This window comes from Phocoena sinus, chromosome 1 (assembly GCF_008692025.1).
Source record: "Phocoena sinus isolate mPhoSin1 chromosome 1, mPhoSin1.pri, whole genome shotgun sequence".
NCBI lineage: Eukaryota > Metazoa > Chordata > Mammalia > Artiodactyla > Phocoenidae > Phocoena > Phocoena sinus.
Window position 1 is genome coordinate 16251822 of NC_045763.1, and position 20499 is coordinate 16272320.

General features: G+C 37.7%; 1 protein-coding gene across 12 annotated transcripts in view; it reads right to left on the minus strand.

The window, feature by feature from the left end:
- EIF4G3 (eukaryotic translation initiation factor 4 gamma 3) overlaps positions 1 to 20499 on the minus strand; it is a 383092-nt gene that overhangs the window by 160263 nt on the left and 202330 nt on the right. For 11 of the 12 annotated variants that reach the window (XM_032624986.1, XM_032624983.1, XM_032624984.1 and 8 more), the window contains 4 exons: positions 11365 to 11544; positions 10445 to 10559; positions 2697 to 2794; positions 10 to 132 (listed from right to left, as the gene is read on the minus strand). In XM_032624986.1, coding sequence (XP_032480877.1) covers positions 10 to 132; positions 2697 to 2794; positions 10445 to 10559; positions 11365 to 11544 — 516 coding nt within the window. Of the gene's footprint in view, positions 1 to 9; positions 133 to 2696; positions 2795 to 10444; positions 10560 to 11364; positions 11545 to 20499 lie in introns of those variants that run through there. The other variant, XM_032624987.1, reaches the window with a different exon arrangement.

Here is a 20499-nt window from a genome sequence, read left to right on the forward strand (position 1 = left end):
CTGTCTTACCTGAGGAGGAGTAGGTGTGGATGTGGGTCTCCCTATGGGTGGAGTAGGATTTCTGCTGCCACCTCCAGACATAATCTCCTCTGTTATGTCTTTACCTCCCTGGTTTGGATCTCGAATTCTTATCTATAAGGTTACAAATAAGATGGCATATTTATAGATGGGTGCCTGTGTAGTAGATTTATAGGCATATGATGTATAAAGATGCAAACTGGGAAATCTGTCAAACATCACAGTTGACAATCACCACATTTGACTTGATTTCAATCACGGAACCAGGGGGGGTCATTCAAAAGAATTTAGGCCATTAGCTCTGACTTGAATTAATTAGCACAACAAGCTAAAATGAAACCTAGTTGGAAAATTTTCTAGGTCAAAAAGGCAAAGTATTAACACTTGTCTTTTAAGCAATGCCAAATTGACTGATTTTATTTATAATGCTTAACATAAGACAAGATTCATAAAAGAGTTTTAAAATATGGAAGTTACTATGTAAAGTTTTAAAGCCCTTAAATGGTTCTCTAACAAAATGTAAACTATCCATATCCTAGGACTCAGAAACAGGGATTTATGTTGCAGATAACCTTGTGTATGTATGTAAAGATGCTCACTGCAATACTGTTTTTTTTTCCCAGCAAAGACACAGAAAAATTCTAAAGGCTGATCAAGAACATAGTAGTTAAAACTTTACGCTACAATATGTGGAACCTAGAAAAATCGTACAGATGAACCGGTCTGCAGGGCAGAAATAGAGACACAGATGTAGAGAACAAACATATGGACACCAAGGGGAGAAAGTGGCGAGGGGCGGTGGTGGTGTAATGAATTGGGAGATTGGGGTTGACATATATACATTAATATGTATAAAATGGATAACTAATAAGAACCTGCTGTATAAAAAAAAAAGAAAATTTATGCTACATCCTTACAATTAAATACCAAACAGCCAGTAGAAAAAATGAGATTGATCTACATGTACTAATATGGAATGACTGTCAAGATGTATTGGTAAATGAAAAGATGCAAGATACAGAACAATGTGTATGGTCTTCTTTTAATTTTTTTGAAGGCTACCTATGCATAGACATCAGTGGAGATGGTGCTATAATGGAGGTGGAGTACCTGGGTCTAGGCCTTCCATCCTGGGACAGTGCTGAAAGCCCCCCTCCGCTTGTCATTAAATCTAGAGCTTATCAAGCTAGACTTGGCTTCTTGATAATGTCAAAGAATTCACTAATAAAACCATTTGTATCTGGAAGCTTTCCTGGGAGTAAGTCTTTATTAAGATTTCTACTATCAGCTATTTTTTCAGGTACAGAATCTTATGCTTACTATAGTTTTTTGGGTTTTTTTAAATTAATTAATTAATTTGTTTATTTTTGGCTGCACTGGGTCTTCATTGCTGTGCATGGGCTCTTCTCTAGTTGCAGTGAGCAGGGACTACTCTTCATCGCGGTGCACAGGCTTCTCGTTGCAGTAGCTTCTCTTGTGGTGGAGCACGGGCTCTAGGTGCACGAGCTTTAGTAGTTGTGGCACACAGCCTCAGTAGTTGTGGTGCACGGGCTTAGCTGCTCTGCAGCATATGGGATCTTCCCGGACCAGGGCTCAAACCCATGTCTCCTGCACTGGCAGGCGGATTCTTAACCACTGCAACACCAGGGAAGTCCCCTACTACACTTTTATGTACTGTTTTACAATTCATTTATTCTACTTTCTTCTTCAATAACATCTATTAATACCGTGTTCCATTTTCATTATTTTCTTTATTAATTTTTCTGCATTCTGAGAGTGTTCTTCAAGTCCAACATCTACCATGCTGTGTCAACATTTCCACAGCAGTTTCTCAACTGTAGTGTCATGATACATTGGCATGTCATGGTTATTATGATGTGTGCACAAATAATTTGTCTCTGATAAAAAAAGAACCAAAGTTCTGAACCTCATAAATTTTTATTAAATGAGAGTACTTGCAAGAGTATTGCTATGATCTCACTCCCACCTATTTTATTTGTGTGAATGTGGGAATCTCTTATAAACATCATTCATTTTGTGTGTTCTGATGGATAAAAGATTGCAAGCCACTCTTCTACAAAATATTCTGCAGTGCGTATTTCATATTACTGTACTCTAATTCTCTTGGGCCTGCCTGAATAGATAGAGGCAAAGTCTCTGTAATTTATTTAAAACAATTACAATACATTTTCTAAATTCTGCTTTCTGTTTCTTAAAATAAATATATTCTATAGGAAAGATTTTTCTTGCTGTCCTTAATACTATGCCCATTTTCTCTTGTGCTATTTTTCCCCTGTCAATTCATATTTGAATATAGAGCTGACTAGGACTAGAGTTAAAGGATAACAAGGATGTGAGAACCGAGCTCAAATTCCTCCCACTTAGTGAGACTTTAGAAGGTTAAACCTTCCTGTTCTGGAGCTGGATGGCATGTTGTCATTTAGCATAGCTAGCTCAGTGCATGTTGAAAATTGATATTAAGCAAAGGGTACTTGCAACATCTAATTATCTGCCCATAAAAATCCTCCAAGTCTAGTGGTGAGGATATAAGGGAGGAATAAAAATTGGCAGTCATTTGGGAACTAAGGTGAATAATTATTACAGCTGTGGGTAAACTTATTTGATAAGTAAATGGACATTCAATTTTAAAGTGAGAAAACTTAATGAAGATCTCTTACTGTTTTTTTCTCTCTCTTGGCTGGAGGGGGCTGCTGCTGCGTAGGCACTATGATAGGTGCTGACTGATACACTGGCTGACTTGGGTAAAAAGGCGCTCCTAAAGAATTAGAAAAGAATGGAAAAAAGCATTCAGTTATTTTGTCAACCACTATAAGACTAGTAATGGCACTGTAAATCTAGACAATTAGTTTAAAAAAAAAAGTAACAGACAAAAATAAGCATTCGTCTTGCTCAGCTCTTTCCACCAGCTCCCCTCCAGCTACTGAAGTGGTCAAGGAATGATTCCCAAACAGTCATAAGCATCTATCTTTTCTTCAGCATCCACTATAAAGACAACTAAATAAGCAACTCCTGCAGACTGCCACCAGAGTTACTGCTTTAAAAAAAAATCTATCCTGGGGGCCCACTGCCTCCAACCGTGATTCTCAAACAAAGGTTTGTGTGGATATGTCTTGTGTGTGGGTTTGGTCAGGGGCAGGAGAATATATCTCATCATCTTGGGGGTTGGGGTGGTCTAATTCTTCTCCTTTACTTATGGAGAACCACTGCCACTGGGAGCTACGATTTAGGTTTGGTGAATGTCCTACTGTTGGGGCTGATAACAAGCAGCCTAGAGATAAAAGTCCAGCCACCAGGAATCCAGGTTCCAAACTACATTTTCTACCATTCTCAAACTCCACACCTTTGCTCTAAGGTATAACGTATTCCTATCCCTTGAGTAACATATTCCTATCCCTTGAGTACACCAATCTCTTCAACATTGTTCATGCCCATGACTATACTGCCCTTCTGCCTGAAATTAACTTCTTCTACCTACCCACCTCAATGAATCCTTTTTAACTTTCAAAACTTTGACTATTGTTATAATTACTATTAAACCAGAGTGCTTACAGCAGAGGTGGTAAGATGGGGTGAGATACTGGATATTTTTGAAAGTAGAACCTCCAGACTTGCTAATGGATTGGATGTGGGTGTGAGAGAAACACGTGTCAAGGAAAATCCTTAAGGTCTGTCTGAGCAAGTGGAAGGATGGAGGTACTATTTACTGTGCTATTTATTTATTTACTGAGATGAGGAAGAATACAATTTAGGGCAGAAAAATTAAGAGCTCAACTTTGGACATGTAAAGTTTTGACATTCTTATTAGACTTTCAAACAGAGATATCAAGTAGGCCAAAAGAGACACAAGTCTGGAGTCGGTGAATAGGTATCCATTTTGGAATTAGACTATATGGAAGTATTTAAACCATGAGACTGGGTAACTCAGGAAATGAGTTCAAACAGAAAAGAAGCCCAAGGACTAAACTTTGAAGCACTCTATGCTGTTTATTTATTTATTTTAATAGTGACCTTTTTTTGGCAGCACTGCATTGCTTGCAGGATCTTAGTTCCCTGACCAGGGACTCAATCTGGACCCACAGCAGTGAAAGCACAGAGTCCTAACCACTGGATCACCATGGAACTCCCAAGGCACTCTATGTTGTTTAGATATGTTGCACAGATATGAAGAAAACCCAGCAAAGGAGATGAATGGTCCAAGAATGGGCAGAGTGCTTAACTATGTCAAATGGTACTGGGAGATCAATTAAGATTTAGCAAAGTAGAATTCACTGGTGACCTTGACAAAAGTTGTTTGGGTGCGGGTGGAGGTGTGCATCCTCATCTGTCTTCAGAAAATGAAGACAGTGAGTACAGACAGCTCTTTTTCTTATAAATCTTAAAGGGGGCTTCCCTGGTGGCGCAGTGGTTGAGAGTCCGCCTGCCGATGCAGGGGACATGGGTTTGTGCCCCAGTCCGGAAGGATCCCACGTGCCGCAGAGCGGCTGGGCCAGTGAGCCATGGCCGCTGGGCCTGCGCGTCCGGAGCCTGTGCTCCATGACGGGAGAGGCCGCGACAGTGAGAGGCCCGCATACTGCAAAAAACAAAACAAAACAAAAAGTCTTAAAGGAAGCAAAAAAATGGGCTATAGGTGGACAAAAATATGAAGTTAAAAAAAAAAATTTATTTTTTTTAAAAGATGGGAATGAAACAATATACCCGTATGCTGATAAAACTAATCCAGCAGAGGGAGAAAAAAAGTGGTAATGTAGGAAAGACACAAGAGAACTGCTAGAGTAACAGCCTTAAATGGGTACATATATGATGGGTGCACAAGTGATGATTAGCCTTTAGTGGGAGAGATGGATAGCAGTCAAAGTAACAAGAAGGAAAGAAATGTGTATGAAGATAGTTAATACTGGTAAAATCCTTGGTACTTTAGTAAAAAGTCAAATAATGTAGGCTCCATTATCACTGTCATCATCGACATCTTCACCATCCCCACCATCATCATCATCATAATCCTCAAGTGGAAATTTCTCGGAAGCACTATGATTTGCAGTATCAGAACTCTGCAGGTATCCATCAGGTTTCGAGAACCAGATTTGGAAAAGAACTAAACAGGGCTGATGTAAGCAGCATGACTAGGATTTGAATAAATTCAAAGACAAAAACACATTAGCTATCCTCTAGTAAGTGAGCAAAGTATTATCAAAACAGAGCTCAAATAAACAATTCTATACTACCATATTATGTCACTAGCTCCAAAACTCACAAAACAAACCCCTAAAATTGGTTTCAAATGCTGTTACACAAGCAATACAATTGGCTCACCCTGCCTTATTTTTTAAGCTAAGTGAAATAAGATCCAAAAGGTAAAACATAAAAAAAAAAAAAAAATCAGATTCTTCTAATGAATCAGTTCTGCATCAACATGATTGGGGCAGAGGCTGATGTATAATATATGCACAATAAATATCAGCTGAATAAACCTGGCAGAATAGGACAATCTCAATATAGTGGGGAGTTAAACGCTAAATTAGTAAAACATTTAGTCAACTATGGACCCCAGCAGAGCAGGCCTTCTGCCCTACCAAACAATAGTTGTTTTTTTTTTTTAAATAATCGAATCCAACTTCTTACATAGGCAGGGACATTTAAAACATTTATTTTATTCTATTAAAAATGTGAGTCACTTTTGCATACCATTTATCAGGCAAGTTACTTACTGTCTCTGGAACTCTTATTCATGGGATGAGTTAGGTCTGTCTAGATCAGGAGGCCCAAATTCAGCTTAATACCATTTATTTTGTAAATAAAGTATTATGGGAAGACACCCACAAACAACACTTTATCTATTCTCTATGGCTGGTTTCCCACTACTATGGCAGAGCTGAATGGTTTGGGTTAAAGGTGGGTGTGGGGATGGGATCCTAGTTCTGCAAAGCCTGAGATATTTACTATATATGGTCCTTTATAGAAAAAGTTTGCTGACTCTTATTCTGTATCAGTGGTTCTCCTAACCCCAGTCTATATAAAAGGTGCCAATGATATATGGCAAAATATATACAATAATAACCACGAAATACACACACAACTACAGGCTTGCCAACTTGACATTTTTGGAAAGGACTGTTCCTTTTTTGAAATTATTTCAGTCTTACTCTTTTGTTCTTAAAACAGCCTTCCTATAGGAAATGATACAATAAGTAGCAGTTCACTTTAAAAGTCTTATTGGCAAAATTTTAAATGTAATAGTCATCTATGCTTCTTCCTTTATTTTGCTTTACTTTATACTTCACTTGCCCAGGATACTGAAAGATCTGGGAACAACTGGTCGAGTCAATATTTAGATTTCATCTCATTGGCAAAACCCCAAGCACAAACATCACACAAGTAAGTTCCTGAAAGGCAGGGAGAATACCTCAACATCTACATTCCACAGAATACTTAGCACAAATGTCTTACACATTGCAGGTCTTCCAAAACCTTTCAAAACTTTCAATTTTCCATAGAAACAAAGATAAATATAGTGGTTAAATATGCAGGCTGGCACATAAAAATCAATTTATCCCATAATATACCCATAATAATAATGTATTGCCGCTCTGCAAAAATACAATCAAACTGAATTTGAGGTGCCAAAAAAGTTTCCCACCTACACACACTACGGGGAACAACGACTTCCTCAGCTCTTACGAGCTGAACAAGGTGCCCAAGCCCCCATACTCAGGAAAAGAGTGGAAAGAAGATGACAGAAGGAAAGGGAAATGACATGACAGAGTGAGAAAAAAAGGAGAGTATACTGGCTTGAAGTAAGAGAGAACGGGGCCATCTACCACTGTAAATTCTCAATCTTTTCCTTCCTCAACATCACTGCCACCATCAACCACATCCCTTTGCTCCCTAAACTATGTTTTTCATCTTGGGCGATCACCCTCTAGGGTTGGCCTGGAAATAATTTCAGTCTCCATGAGGTATTTCTCATGTAACAGGCATCAAAATATTTAAGAAACACTGACAAGAGAAAAACTGAAAAGCGACACTGAGCAAATACTATTCATTAGTTATTTTTTTAGTTATTTTTCCTCAACACTATAGAAACACTGCAAAAATTATACAGAATTCTATGATCCTAGTTACTGAAATTCAATGTAGTTAAGAATATTTTTTGAGAACCACTGTTCAAGGTTTAAACCAAGTAGGGGAGTAAACTGTTAGTATGCAGGAGTGAAGTGCAAAGTTAAGGATGAAGAAATAAGAACTTGGGGGTGGGGGGGAAGCCCACCCAACTCACAAACTCCAGCAGTAGAGCAAGAAGGAACAAGTCTTGGATTCATTCCTTGCCAGTTCAGATAAAGGAAGGTCCTCTGCCCTAGAAGAAAGGACTCCTTCTTTGGAAGGAGTAGGATCCCATCCCCACACCCACCTTTAACCCAACCCAAGATCAGGACAGGAGAGATGAAGAGGAAAGGGGAGGCATCAGGATCAGAGGGAAATTTAAGAAATGGAAGTGAAAAGGTAAGAGAAGGGGAGATTCCAAGAAAAGGAAATAGAAAGGGAATGTTTATGGCTTCTACACCATAAGACCAAGGCAATATAGCTGGAGGACCTATAATTGATGGGAACGATTAGATTACAACTTTTGATTCTGATAAAAACATACTAACTAGTGACAGGCTTTAAAACTAAAACATATGCCCAAATAACAAAAAGAACCTAAACTTCTATCAGCAGAGAACTAGACTATGATTTATTCTTAAAATGGAATACTATGTAGCCTGAAATTCTATAGGCAATGAAGTGGAAAGATGTCCATGAATATGTCGTGAGATGGGGAAAAAAACAGGAAGTTTTAGAACATTAAAAATAGTATGTGCCCATTTGCATTAAAAAATTATTTAAATATGAATGAAAAAATATGTTTCAATCTGTTAAATCATTATTGCTTTAGGGAGTAAGGAGGGACAAAAATTGGTTATTTCAACTTTTTATGTCCTACATTATTTGTATTTTTCATCAACTTGGTTACTTTCATAATGAAAAACTATCTTAAGATCGTCTTTCTAATCTTAAGGAAACTAGGAAAACAGTGTTTTAATCTAGGTGATGAACTACCTACTCAATGTCTATTGGATCTATGTAAGAATTTCCTGGGGAAGAAAGAATATCTATCAAAAGGAACAGACATCAACAATATCTGAGATACAACTGCACCTCAGTCTATTGCTTTTTTGTAAAAATAAATAAATATGGCTTATATATAATAGAAATAAATAAAACCAAAATGTTATAACGCTGTATATACACATCATCAAAATATTTCTCTACTAGTAAACTCATCTATATTGTTTCCATATATACTGCAGCAGTAGTTTCAAGAGCAAGAAAGAGGGCTGGCACAGACTTATAATGATGATATTTTCTGAGTCAAAAAATCATTTATGTGATCCGTAAATAAACAGTAGACTAAAATTCAGTGAGAAACCTTTCAAAATAATTTTGTAAATTCTAAGATACAATTGCATTCCCTTTGCAACATGGATTTGAAAGAGAAATACTGTTAATTTCAGCATGTTTACTCTGACAGTCTCATCTTAAAGTTTTTCTATTCAATAAATTCTAGATAACAACAGCAGCCAATTTTACACCTCAAAATAATTTTAGTTGGATTTAAATTTTCAGAGCAAGTACCAATACAAAGGCACCAGACTTGTGTGAAAACTGTGCCTTAAAGCTAAGTTCAAGGGATGCACAAGTACCTTAACAGTACTGGCAATATTCTATGTTAAAGCTGGGTAATGTGCATATATTATTTTCCTTTTAAACATATGTGTAAACACGTATTGTTCTGAAAATATCAAGTATTTCTTAGTAAAAATACCACTTAATACCACTTTAATAAAGTTAAATAAACATATATATTTGTGACATTTAATGAAGTTTTAAAGTATATCATTTTGAAACAGCAGTTTCACAAGTAACAGAAAGGTTTTCCTTTTCTAAAAGAAGTAAAGCTAGTTAACACTTGGCTGCTTTGCCTATTTCACCTCAAAACCTAAAGGAAACCTTCTTGGGTTATTCTAATACCCATCAATTATTCTATAAAGGTTTTTAACTGAGCCACTAATCCCAATGTTAGGAAATAGTTAGTGGATACATGTTTATCTAGGGTGGGTTACCATCTTAAAAGAACAAGTTAAAATTTTAATACGTCCTTGCTGTAATGGAAGAGAGCAATGCTTACTGAATTTTTTTAAAATAATTATTTTTAAATTAATTAACTAATTAATATTTTTGCTGGGTCTTCCCTGCTGTGCACGGGCTTTCTCTAGTTGCGGCGAGCAGGGGCTACTCTTCGTTGCAGTGCATGGGCTTCTCATTGCGGTGGCTTCTTTGGTGCGGAGCATGGGCTCTAGGTGTGCGGGCTTCAGTAGTTGTGGCATGTGGATTCAGTGGTTGTGGCTTGCGGGCTCTAGAGTGCAGGCTCAGTACTTGTGGCACACGGGAGTAGTTGCTCCAACACATGTGGGATCTTCCCGGACCAGGGCTTGAACCCATGTCCCCTGCACTGGCAGGCGGATTCTTAACACTGCACCACCAGGGGAGTCCCCTTACTGAATCTTAAAGTTTAACTTTTCTAGTATTTGCTGATTTTATCACTTATAATTCGCCTTCTAAGGGATAAAACAAGTGTGGTATGTAGTAGAAATTTACTGAATAAAATAAGTAATTTTCATTACTCCTTAGTTTAGTATCGGTTCACACACCAAGTATAAGCTTGGTGCTTGCTTCTCTACATTAAAAATACTTGTAATTTTTCAAGGCATTTCCATTTAACTAATCCTCAAAACCTCCCCATGACACAGATCTTACCAAAATTTTGCAGAAAAGGAACCACAGGTATACTGAGTTAAATTCAGTCATCCCATGTATATTCTCTAAGTGCCTACCAGTCACTGTTCTCTAGGTGCTAGGGATATAGCAGTAAACAAAACAAATAAAATTCCCTGCCTTCATGGATATTACATTCTAGTGAGAAAACATTAACAAATGTTTTGGTAAATGGTGGTAAATGCTTGGAAAAAAAGAAATCATGGAAGGGAGATAAGGTATATTTATGCATTCAGCAAAAATCCAGCAACAATCTAGGTAATCATGAGCCAGCAGCAGACATCAGACTCTTGAGACATGGGCTTTTTGCAACAGAATTACCAGCTCCTTCAGAAGGTGTCGTTAACTAAATGCGTTTCTATAATATTCTTTCCTTGTAAGCCGCTCTAAAAAGCTTTCAGGTCAGAACTGTTTGCAACATTTTATTTAAAAATCTTTCACACCACCAAACCTCACTACCTAAACTGACCTGCCAAACAACAAAATGAAATAAGCACAACAAACTAGCAGAAATTGCCTAATTTTTCATACTTACCATAAGCACTGGGGAAGTCTCCAGGTCCCGGTCCAGGATAAAAAGGACCTGGCCCTGGTGGCTGAACCGGATACTGCTGTGGGGGCCCAACATACGGAGGGCCACTATGACGGTACTGCAAGAGAGGGGTTACAGACATTTAGGAAGTAACATGAAGGTAGCTTACTATGGAAAAATAAAGGTGTAGAGGGGTGTGTGTGTGTGTGTGTGTGCGCGCACGTGCGTCTATGTGTGTGTAAGAGAATCATTTAAAGGAGGTAAAGCCACTTTGTTAAACATGTTCAAAACACCTGCTTGCCATTAAGATGCAATGAGTAGATAAACAACAAGGATTTACTGTATAGCACAGGGAACTATATTCAGTATCTTGTAATAACCTATAATGGAAAAGAATTGAAAAAAATGAATATACATATGTCTAACCAAATCACTTTGCTGCACACCTGAAACGAACACAATATTGTATATCAAATATACTTCAATTAAAAAAAAAAGATGTAATGAGGATGAAAGAAAAGGTGCGCCTTAGGTAAAGCCACACAGCAAATCAGGGCACAGGCAGACATCAGCTCATTGTAAAATTATTTCAGGCTGATAGCTTTCAATGACACTGAATGGTATTACTGGAACAGGTAGTTATAGACTCTATTTTAGAGCAGCCGGTTGTGGGTAAGGGATTGGGAGAAAGCTAGGATATAAAAACAACTTCTCTATCATCTTAGAAAATTTTAAGAGATGAAGAAATATCTCCTTATGATATTATGAAAAATGACAAAATGGCTTAGACTTATATCCAACAGAAAAGTTCACACATCACTAAAAACCAAAGCTACCAGCCACCCTCCCTGTTCCCTCTGATGAGAATCTGAGTTAATCCCCACTCTGCTGATGGACCACACGGATCTGAGAGATTACTTTACCTGTGGTATACAGTACTGAGGACCCTGGGGCACTGGGTACGGCATGGGCAGGTGGTTAACCATCATGATGTGCTGATTGGCCTGATACACTGCAGTGGGTGTCTGTGCACCAGGACGAATGGAAGGACTGCTGCTCGGGATGGTAGCTCTAGGAGGCTGTATTTGAGGCCTCTGGAAAAACTGAGGAGGGGAGAAAAAAATATATATATGTATTTTTTACAAAGGGCAGTATATAAATTTTACTATCTTGAGCTTTCTCCTTTTTTCCACTTATAAAAGTCTTATCAACTTGAATTAGAAATACAACATACATAAAGAGAGACTTAATTGCCTATATCTGGGTTCACAAAAAGCATTCCACACGAGGCACAGCCACACCGATTCACGCTTTGGTCAATGCTGTCACTCATTTGAAAACAGTAGGGCAGCCTCACTTTTAAAATGAAATCTCAGCTAATTTAAGCTAAAAATTCCACACCATAAATTATTAATTTTAAAATGTGTGGTAAAATATAACAAAAGGGATAGTTGGTATCGCTCTAAAAGTTGTTCTGTTGTATAAAAGCATTGCTTCTTTCATAAAGAGTAGATAGCTCATTATCAACTTATTAAAAATTAAAGTAGTCCCGTAAAAAACTACCATTCAAGTCATTTATAAAGTATTTAGAATAACAATAAATCTTGCTGGACATAAAAATCTTCATCTCAGTTTATCAAGGTCAAATTAAACTAAAACCATCTGTAGGGTTGTCACACGCTAATTGTCACATGATACGAAAAGCCTTCATTTTGCAAACAGTGGCAATCTCATACTAAACTGAACCCAATTTTGCTTTCTCAAATAGTTTGCAATAAAAGTGGAAAATCTAGACAGGCTTGAGAATGGTCTGGAAGGAGCACATCTCAAATCTTTCAAATGGTAACCGGTACTTGTGGTTGTTTATGGTTTTCGCTGCAGGCTTAAAAGCCTTGAAACAATATACCAATAGTAAATTCCCACCGTGAATGCGTGTATTCATCAGCAGACAATCAATCTCACTCTAATAATAATAATAAGAGAATACAGAAATAAAGAGGCCATGCAGAACCAGTAGTTTGTTACCTGGATGGGTCTGAATCCTCCCTTCAATTATGAAGCAAGAAAGCAGCAGGAAACAGAAAGAAAGCCAATGGAAAAGCTTATAGATCAGTAGGAAGGGGTAGGACATAGCATGCAGCTCAACAAAAATATCTTTCTATTTAGTAATAATAGGAGAAGAAAGAAGATTAGAAAATCAGAATGACAATTCTCTACTTGAGAATTCAAGGGCACAAGAAACGGAAGAATCGAATGACATTTAATCAAAAGTAAATAAATCCAGTGGCAAAAATATTCTAATAGTAGCCAAAAGTATTAACAGCTTGAAAGGAAATGTATGCTTAGTGGACAAGTACCATTGGATCTACTGATTCCTACTCTTGGCTCTCCCCCATGATATGACTCAGCATAAGTTATTAAGCGTCTCTATGATCTGCTCTCCATCTTCAACGGAGATGAGAGTTAACAGTAGAAGTGCCATTTGTTACTTTTAAGTTTGCAAAAGTCCTAAGAAATACCTAAACCTTTCAACTTTTGCCAGGCTCCACATGACAGAAACTTGCTCTTTTCAGTTAACCAGGTATATAAGAGGCCACTTATAGCTTTAAAATGGGGAAATATAGCAATACTCTAAAAATGCTGTCTAGCTCCAAAGTCTCTTGAGTTGTCTCACAATTCCAGACATGAGTGTTGCTATTGGTCCAAATAACTGCAAGTTTGACCTTTGGGCCCACTCAGGTCTTATCATATCCTACTCTTAAGCATCAAGCTACCCACAGGTGGTAGGAAGTAATTTGTCATCTTGTGCTGAATTGGAAGAATTGGGATCCAGTGCCCAAGGCTCATCCCCATTCAGCCCTCATACCCCAAGGGAAAGAAAGCCCTAAAGAGAGTAAGTCACAGAAAAGCAACAGACAGTAAGGTATAGCAGGAGAATGAAGTGAATGGGGAAACCAGATGGGGGAAACTACAGAGAGTAGTTGGTGAAGAGGAAAAGAAAATACAAGAGGCAAGGGTGATAACGTAGGAACCTGGGCTGGGTCACAATGACAGCAATAGTCTTCAAGTTATCTCCACGGACACAGTTTTGGTGACAGACACAAGAATTTCTGTCATTTGCAACCAGGAACACTGGACTAGTAAACTTTCCAGGCTAGACTTCACTTCTCCTAATTACATAGCAGACAGAATCTATTATTCATCAATGTGAGCTGTGAACACATTTCAGGAATGAACTTAACCATTTTTATAACTCGGTGTATATAACACAGGAGCCACAAAACTGTTACAGGACTCAAGGAAAGGAGGGTCATTCACCTGGCTCAACTTACTGAGCACTACTAGATGTGAGCCACAGTGGATAAAAAGATTAATTCTGTAAGAATCTTTTCCATGAACTCTAGAGGGCAGGCAAGACAAGGAGAGTATCAAACCGATACAGGTGATGATCCACTGTGGTTATATTACCAACAAATTTTGTCAGAGTACTTATTGCCTTAAGACACATGGTGTTACGGGGAGGTGAGGGGGAGAGAGAGAGAGGAAACTAGTCCATTAACTTATGCAGAACAAGAAAAATAGACATGGGTAAAGTTTTCCCATAAATACTTCTCTCACCACTATTTTCCAACTGTTCTGCTGGAATTTTTAACCAGCCTGTCTAGAATAACTGAGATTACATTTTATTCAAGGAGATTTCTGAATAGGATAAGACTGTTTACTTAAGCTGCTCTGAAAGAGAAACAAACAAACGTTTCTAATGATACTCTTAATGTCAACATACAGCCAAGCCAGTAAAACACAAAATTTGTGGTTATGTGGACATACCATATTTTTTTTAATATAAACTAAGATTTCAGCTTTGAAGCTAAGTAGAAACTTGTATTAAACAGGAACACTAAATAACAACAATGAAGATTCATATAGTACTTTAAGCTACCAGGTACCACTCTAAGCACTCCACATGTATCAATATATTAAGTTATCCTCACAACAAACCTCTAAGGCAGGTACTATTTTTAACACCACCATTAGACATACGGGGAAATTGAGGGACAGGGAGATTAAGTAACTTCCTAAAGGTCTGCCATGTGTAACTTAAACACATTCAGGTTCTGGGCCTGTACTTTTAACTGTTACACACTCTAACTCTCATGAAATGGAACACTCCTCATAATTTCAAACAAGTGACATGAGTCAGAAGAAATCTTTTCTTTTCAAAGGCTGAAGGGATGTGGCAGGACGTTTATCTAACTACACTGATGGGTAGCAGATCCCTCAATCGTAATTGATTTCTGGTAAGAAAAACACTCCATCAGTCACCTCATGAAATTCATGTTTATCATTCAGGAAAACAAATTTCTCCTACCTACAAGATTCTAATTCTCTATCTCCCTTGGAGTAACTGAAACTTGTTCATATGCTTTTTTATCCTTGGTACAATTAAGAGGCCTACTTTTACTCAACTTCACTGCACTAAGATTTTTACTATGAAAGGCTATTTGGAGCTTGTCTTTCCCTTTATAAAGTACACCATCTCTCTCTCTCTCTCTCTCTCTCTCTCTCACTCACTCACTCACTCTCACTCACACAAACACGCACACACACGAGGTTCTAATATCTCCAGGACTAGAAAAGGTGTAACGGTTGGACATGCAAAGAAATAAAAAGAAATGGATTCTCTTTTTTGTACTCCCTCCTAACCATTCAATTGTAAATACAGAATTAGATTTAATAGTCGGTAGGCATGGCAGCAAACCACAGCTTATTGAAAAGAGTGTGTGGATGTGAACAGGCTTTCCCAAACTGCTTGCAATGCTTCTGAATCCTTCTTCCTCTCCACTGAGTACTGAAGAATCATTAAAAGAATCAAACTATCCTGTTTTGGAAGGACAGTACAGGCCATTTAGTCTACCCATATACCTAAAGTTTGAATCTCTTATATGACATGCTTTGAGGTTATGAGACTTTAGCAACTCAGGACACAGTTCCATTTCATTGTTAAATGGAGTTCTGACACTGCAAGAGTCCCTCCTTCTACTGGCTCCAAATCTATCCCTCTGTATCATCTACCCTCTGGTCTGACATCTATCCCCCCAAAATCACATCAAAGTCAAATCCTTCCTCTCCAGGAGTGACAAACCTCTGAGTTATCTGAAGACTGCCATCACTGCCAACTTACACATCACCATTTTTTTGTTCCAAGCCAATCACCACCCTCCACCCCCCCTCCCTCCAACCAAGATTTTTAAATTCCCTAACCAGCTAACTCTTTTTTCTCAATCTTCTCCCACTGTTCAAAGTTCTCAAAGTAGAGAGCCAAACCTAAATATCCAGGTCTGCCCAGACCATACCAGGCCCTCATTCAATAAATATCTGTTGCTGAGTAAAGAAACAATATATCTCTTTTATTCTGGCCAACTCTGTTTCCATTAATGAACAAGAATCACAGGATCACAGGAGCTCTTTTGTCAACCACATTTTACTACCAATTAGTACTGAGTTACAATCATCTAAAATTCTTTAATATTCTTTATATATAACCTGGCAGTAAGTCATGCTCTTCATTTCTGTGTGTACTCTTATAGTTGTGTTTTGAAGTTCATATAGGAATCTAATGTTTTATTCCTTTGAAAATGTATCTAGCTAATTTCAACCCATCATTTCAGATTACACAGATTTTTTTTTTGGATTCTAAATACATCATGCGATATCAAAACTACATGACCATCGGCAAATTTGACAGGCATGGCATTAATCCAAGTCACTGATAAAAGATGCTGAAACGGGACAGGTAAGGAGAAAAGAACCTTGTACAACGTATCATCTCAAAACTGGATTTCAATCTGTTTAGTCTTTTATCTTTCAATGGTCCACTAGTATGCCAGGAAAACAGCAGAGGAAGATGACAGCCCTCATTTGAGGTGGTACTTTGGGTAGCTCCAAAGGGCTAGGATACATTTAAAACATAGGGTGAATTTATAGGGTACTTAAGATTGCTGACCTTCACAGAAACACTCTAGAAGCAAGAAGGAAAAAGTTACCTCTTGGAAAATCCTTCTAAAGACATAGTAATTATAGCTTTACCAAAGTTTCCTGGCCAATAACAATGGTAATAAATGCTTTTTGAAGATGCTGTTAATTTTTTTTTTTTTTTTTTTTTTTTTTTTTTTGGCCATGCTGTGCAGCTTGCAGGATCTTAGTTCCCCAACCAGGGATTGAATCCAGGCCCTGGCAGTGAAAGCACCTAGTCCTAACCACTGGACCACCAGGGAATTACCCGGATGCTATTAATTAGAATATATCATTTTCTCATGACTTCGCTCTCTCGAATCATCAAAAGACAAAAATATCTCTAAAAAACTATATAATAACCAGAAATTCTTTGAAAAACACCTATTCATTTTCAGTAACCAGGAAAAATCTTATTCAATCACATTAGTTCTTCCTATGTCAAAAACCACTGAGTACTTATTAATTTGCAAAGCAATAAAAACCATATGAAAAATATGTTTCTGAAATCCCCAGCTTTTTGCAGATATAGTTCAACCTACTGGAGGGGTAAACAGTAAGAATCTCAATTAAGAATTTGTTAGGTTGGGACTTCCCTGGTGGCACAGTGGTTAAGAACCTGCCTGCCAATGCAGGGGACACGAGTTCGAGCCCTGGTCTGGGAAGATCCCACATGCCGCAGACCAACTAAGCCCGTGCCTCACAACTACTGAAGTCCGCACTCCTAGAGCCTGTGCTCCGCAACAAGAGAAGCCACTGCAATGAGAAGCCCGCACACCGCAACGAAGAGCAGCTCCCGCTCGCCAAAACTAGAGAAAGCCCGCGCACAGCAGCTAGAGAAGACCCAATGCAGCCAAAAATAAATTAATTAAAAAAAATTTTTTAGGTTAATATCTTTAAAAAAAAATTAAGTACTTAAGAAAAATGTTAGTGCTATGATTTTCTGACAAGTTAGAAAGGGACAAGTAGTAAAGAGTCCATATAATGGGATATCATTCAAGTATCAATCAGATATTCTGCTGACTTACAACAATTTACAATGAAGGTTATTCATGTAAAATTCTTTGTTTTCCTGCATGTAACACATATTATCACATAATTCAGTTTCACTAAGAATTAGGAAATGTAAGCCCTATAGCTGAACTGTCCAACAGGTAGCCACTAGCCACATTTAGTTACTTAAATTAAATTTAATTTAAAATTCAGTTCTTCAGCCACAATGCACAATTCAAGCACTCAATAGTTACACGTGGCTAGTAGCTACTACAGTGAACAGCACAGATACAGAAGAGTTTCTTCATCACAGAAAGTTCTGTTAGACAGTGTTACCATAGAGGATTATGTCAGATGGAGGAAAGAAACCCTTAAGGATTCTGTCAGGAAGAAGAAAGTGTTCTATCAGATCATAATGCAGAGTCTGGGAAACAAGCATCCTTGGAGAACACTTCATTCATAGGTAAAAATAGCTTGGGAAAGGGGAAAGGTAGGCTGTCTCACTGCTAAAGGAAACTGACACTTATCAAGGGCCTATTATGTGTCAGGCACTGTGACAGGCTGGTACTTTTATTCGCCACAATACCCTTAGGAAACATTGTTATTATAACACCTCAATATAACATCATTTGTAAGCATATTTTATCCATTTCACAGATAAGAAAGCTGAAGTCCAAGGTTAGTCTGCAGAAAAGGTTAGACTGAATTCCAGTTATGCCAACCCCCAGCCTATATTTTCTTCACTGTCTCTGCTGCAATCCTACAACTCCTTGTGAGAAAGGCACCAGATAAAACTGCCCATCACTGGCCTACATCAAGCTCTGAAAAATACAAGAGTTCTGGTGATGAGACTGCATAGATGCTTGGCCAGATTTCCTATCCATTAAATGCCAGGTCCTGATATGCCAGGTCTGGCCCCAGAGGCAAGCCCAAAGCCTTCATTTATTTTATTTTCCACATCTAAGAAAGTGTCTAGAGCAATACAAATATTTCTCTACCAAGGACTAGGACTTCAAATGTAACAGCACAACTTGGAGAACAGAAACCTTTAGAGGTCATAATTGGAGGGAGGGGATAAACATAAGCCAGCTGTTTCTTTTTTTTAAATCTTTTTGCAGAAAGAACCAAACTACAATAGGAAAACATGCATAGTTTCAATGCTTGCCCCAGGTAACATACTCCTTGATGCCAAACACTGTTTTTTAATGAAGCTTATTATTTGTTTAAGCTAAATCCAATTAATTTGAACGTTATGTGACCTAAAATCACATATCAACATACTGCAAAATGTTTTTGTTCCACAAACACTTTAAAATACCAATTCCCTGGTTTTCCTCATAATGCAAAGACTATTCAGCCATAGAGTGTAACCAACGTTTGCTATTTCTTGTGAAATCCAAAAGTAAAATAAGGACAGGAACATAAGTAACTTTAAACCACAATTACACAAACTTCAATGACCAAAGACATGAAGTTAGTAACACAAGCCAGATCTACATTATACCAAGTCACTTGTTTTAATTCTGGGTGTACATTCTGTTCTTTCAGTTTCTAATTACCTTGGGATTTTCAAATATCAGAATAAAAATAGTTGACACATTTCTAAAGCCAAGAGTGTTCTGCATATAAAATAACTTAGGACTACTTTCTTTTACCTTTGAAGAAAACTGTATTCTAAGCTAAAGCTCTCTTCAGATTATAAAATGCAAAAAGAATAGAACATCCTTATTAATCTAAAGAAACCCTGCAAAAGCCAAAAATTAATTGTACCAGGAAGATGATGTGGCTGACATAATACTAATTAGAACTTGATATCCCTGACTTGAGGGACTCAAAAAGAGCCCTGGTTGGCCACACATAAAGATCATCTAAATAAAAGCAGTTCCAAGAAACATACACATCCTGTAGCAGTTTCTTGGTTGTATTAAACTAAAAATGTTTACCATCCAAAATCTTGTTATTTGTCTCATTTCAATTCTGATAACTTCATTTTACAAAGAAAAAATATATAGGTTCTAGATTATTAGTTTTCTTTTCCCAAGCAATTACCTTCAAATAGCTCATCTAAATAACTACTGATTTTTTTTTTTTTTGCATCATTTTGCCAACTAAAAATTGGCACCTGTCATCTGCCTCTACCAGGATTAAATCACAAGCTGCTGCAGCCGCTGACCTTCAACACACACTGAAAGGAGTTCAGGGTGGAGATCAGGAATGAGGCCCTCTGTGCTCTGGGGAAAAACTGGCAGAACAGGCCTTTAGATAGATATTTTCAGAAGATTTTATGAGCCCAATACTTGCATCTCCTCAAATCTAGAAAAGCACTAAAATCATTCATGGTGACGTCTGCTCCTCGTGACTAGCAGTAACCCCCACGAGACTAGCAGCAACCTTCTGCAAAAAAATGTGTGCTTGATTACATGTACTCCTCCTTCACCAAAATCACATATATAACTGACCTTCCCCCCCTCTACCTCTTTGGAGGAGTTTCTCAGAGCTATCTGAGATGCTGTCTCCCAGGCTACAGTCCTCATTTTTCCCCAAATAAAACTGAACTCACAACACTCACCTCGTGCATTATATTCAGTCAACAGTTTCTAGAACCAATGGTTACTAAACATCCACGAGAAGTTATGTATTTACTATGGGACTTTAGAATCATCAATCATAGGAAACATCATCCAGCATCAAATTATTTTGTAAAAAAAGTAAGATCAAAGCATGAAAGGACATATGATTGGAAAGGTAGTCACTGATGAATAATGTAATAAAGGAGAAATGAGAAATCTATTCACTAATTCTAACTAGTCAAGACTAACTCTAACCCTTGATTTAATTCCTTCTGGCCAAAGCAAACAGCCGTAGGTGAAAAAACCATTTGGGCCTTCAACTTTGAGTCTTAATCACAACAAACTAAAAATATCCCAGGACAAAGATGTTTTCCCTTAAAAAATGTATTTTCTGTATACCACTCAACTTTTGTTATCAACTGTATTGCTTTCATTATGCAAGCCTCTATATGTCTTATTTTGTATTATGAGCATGAATCCATG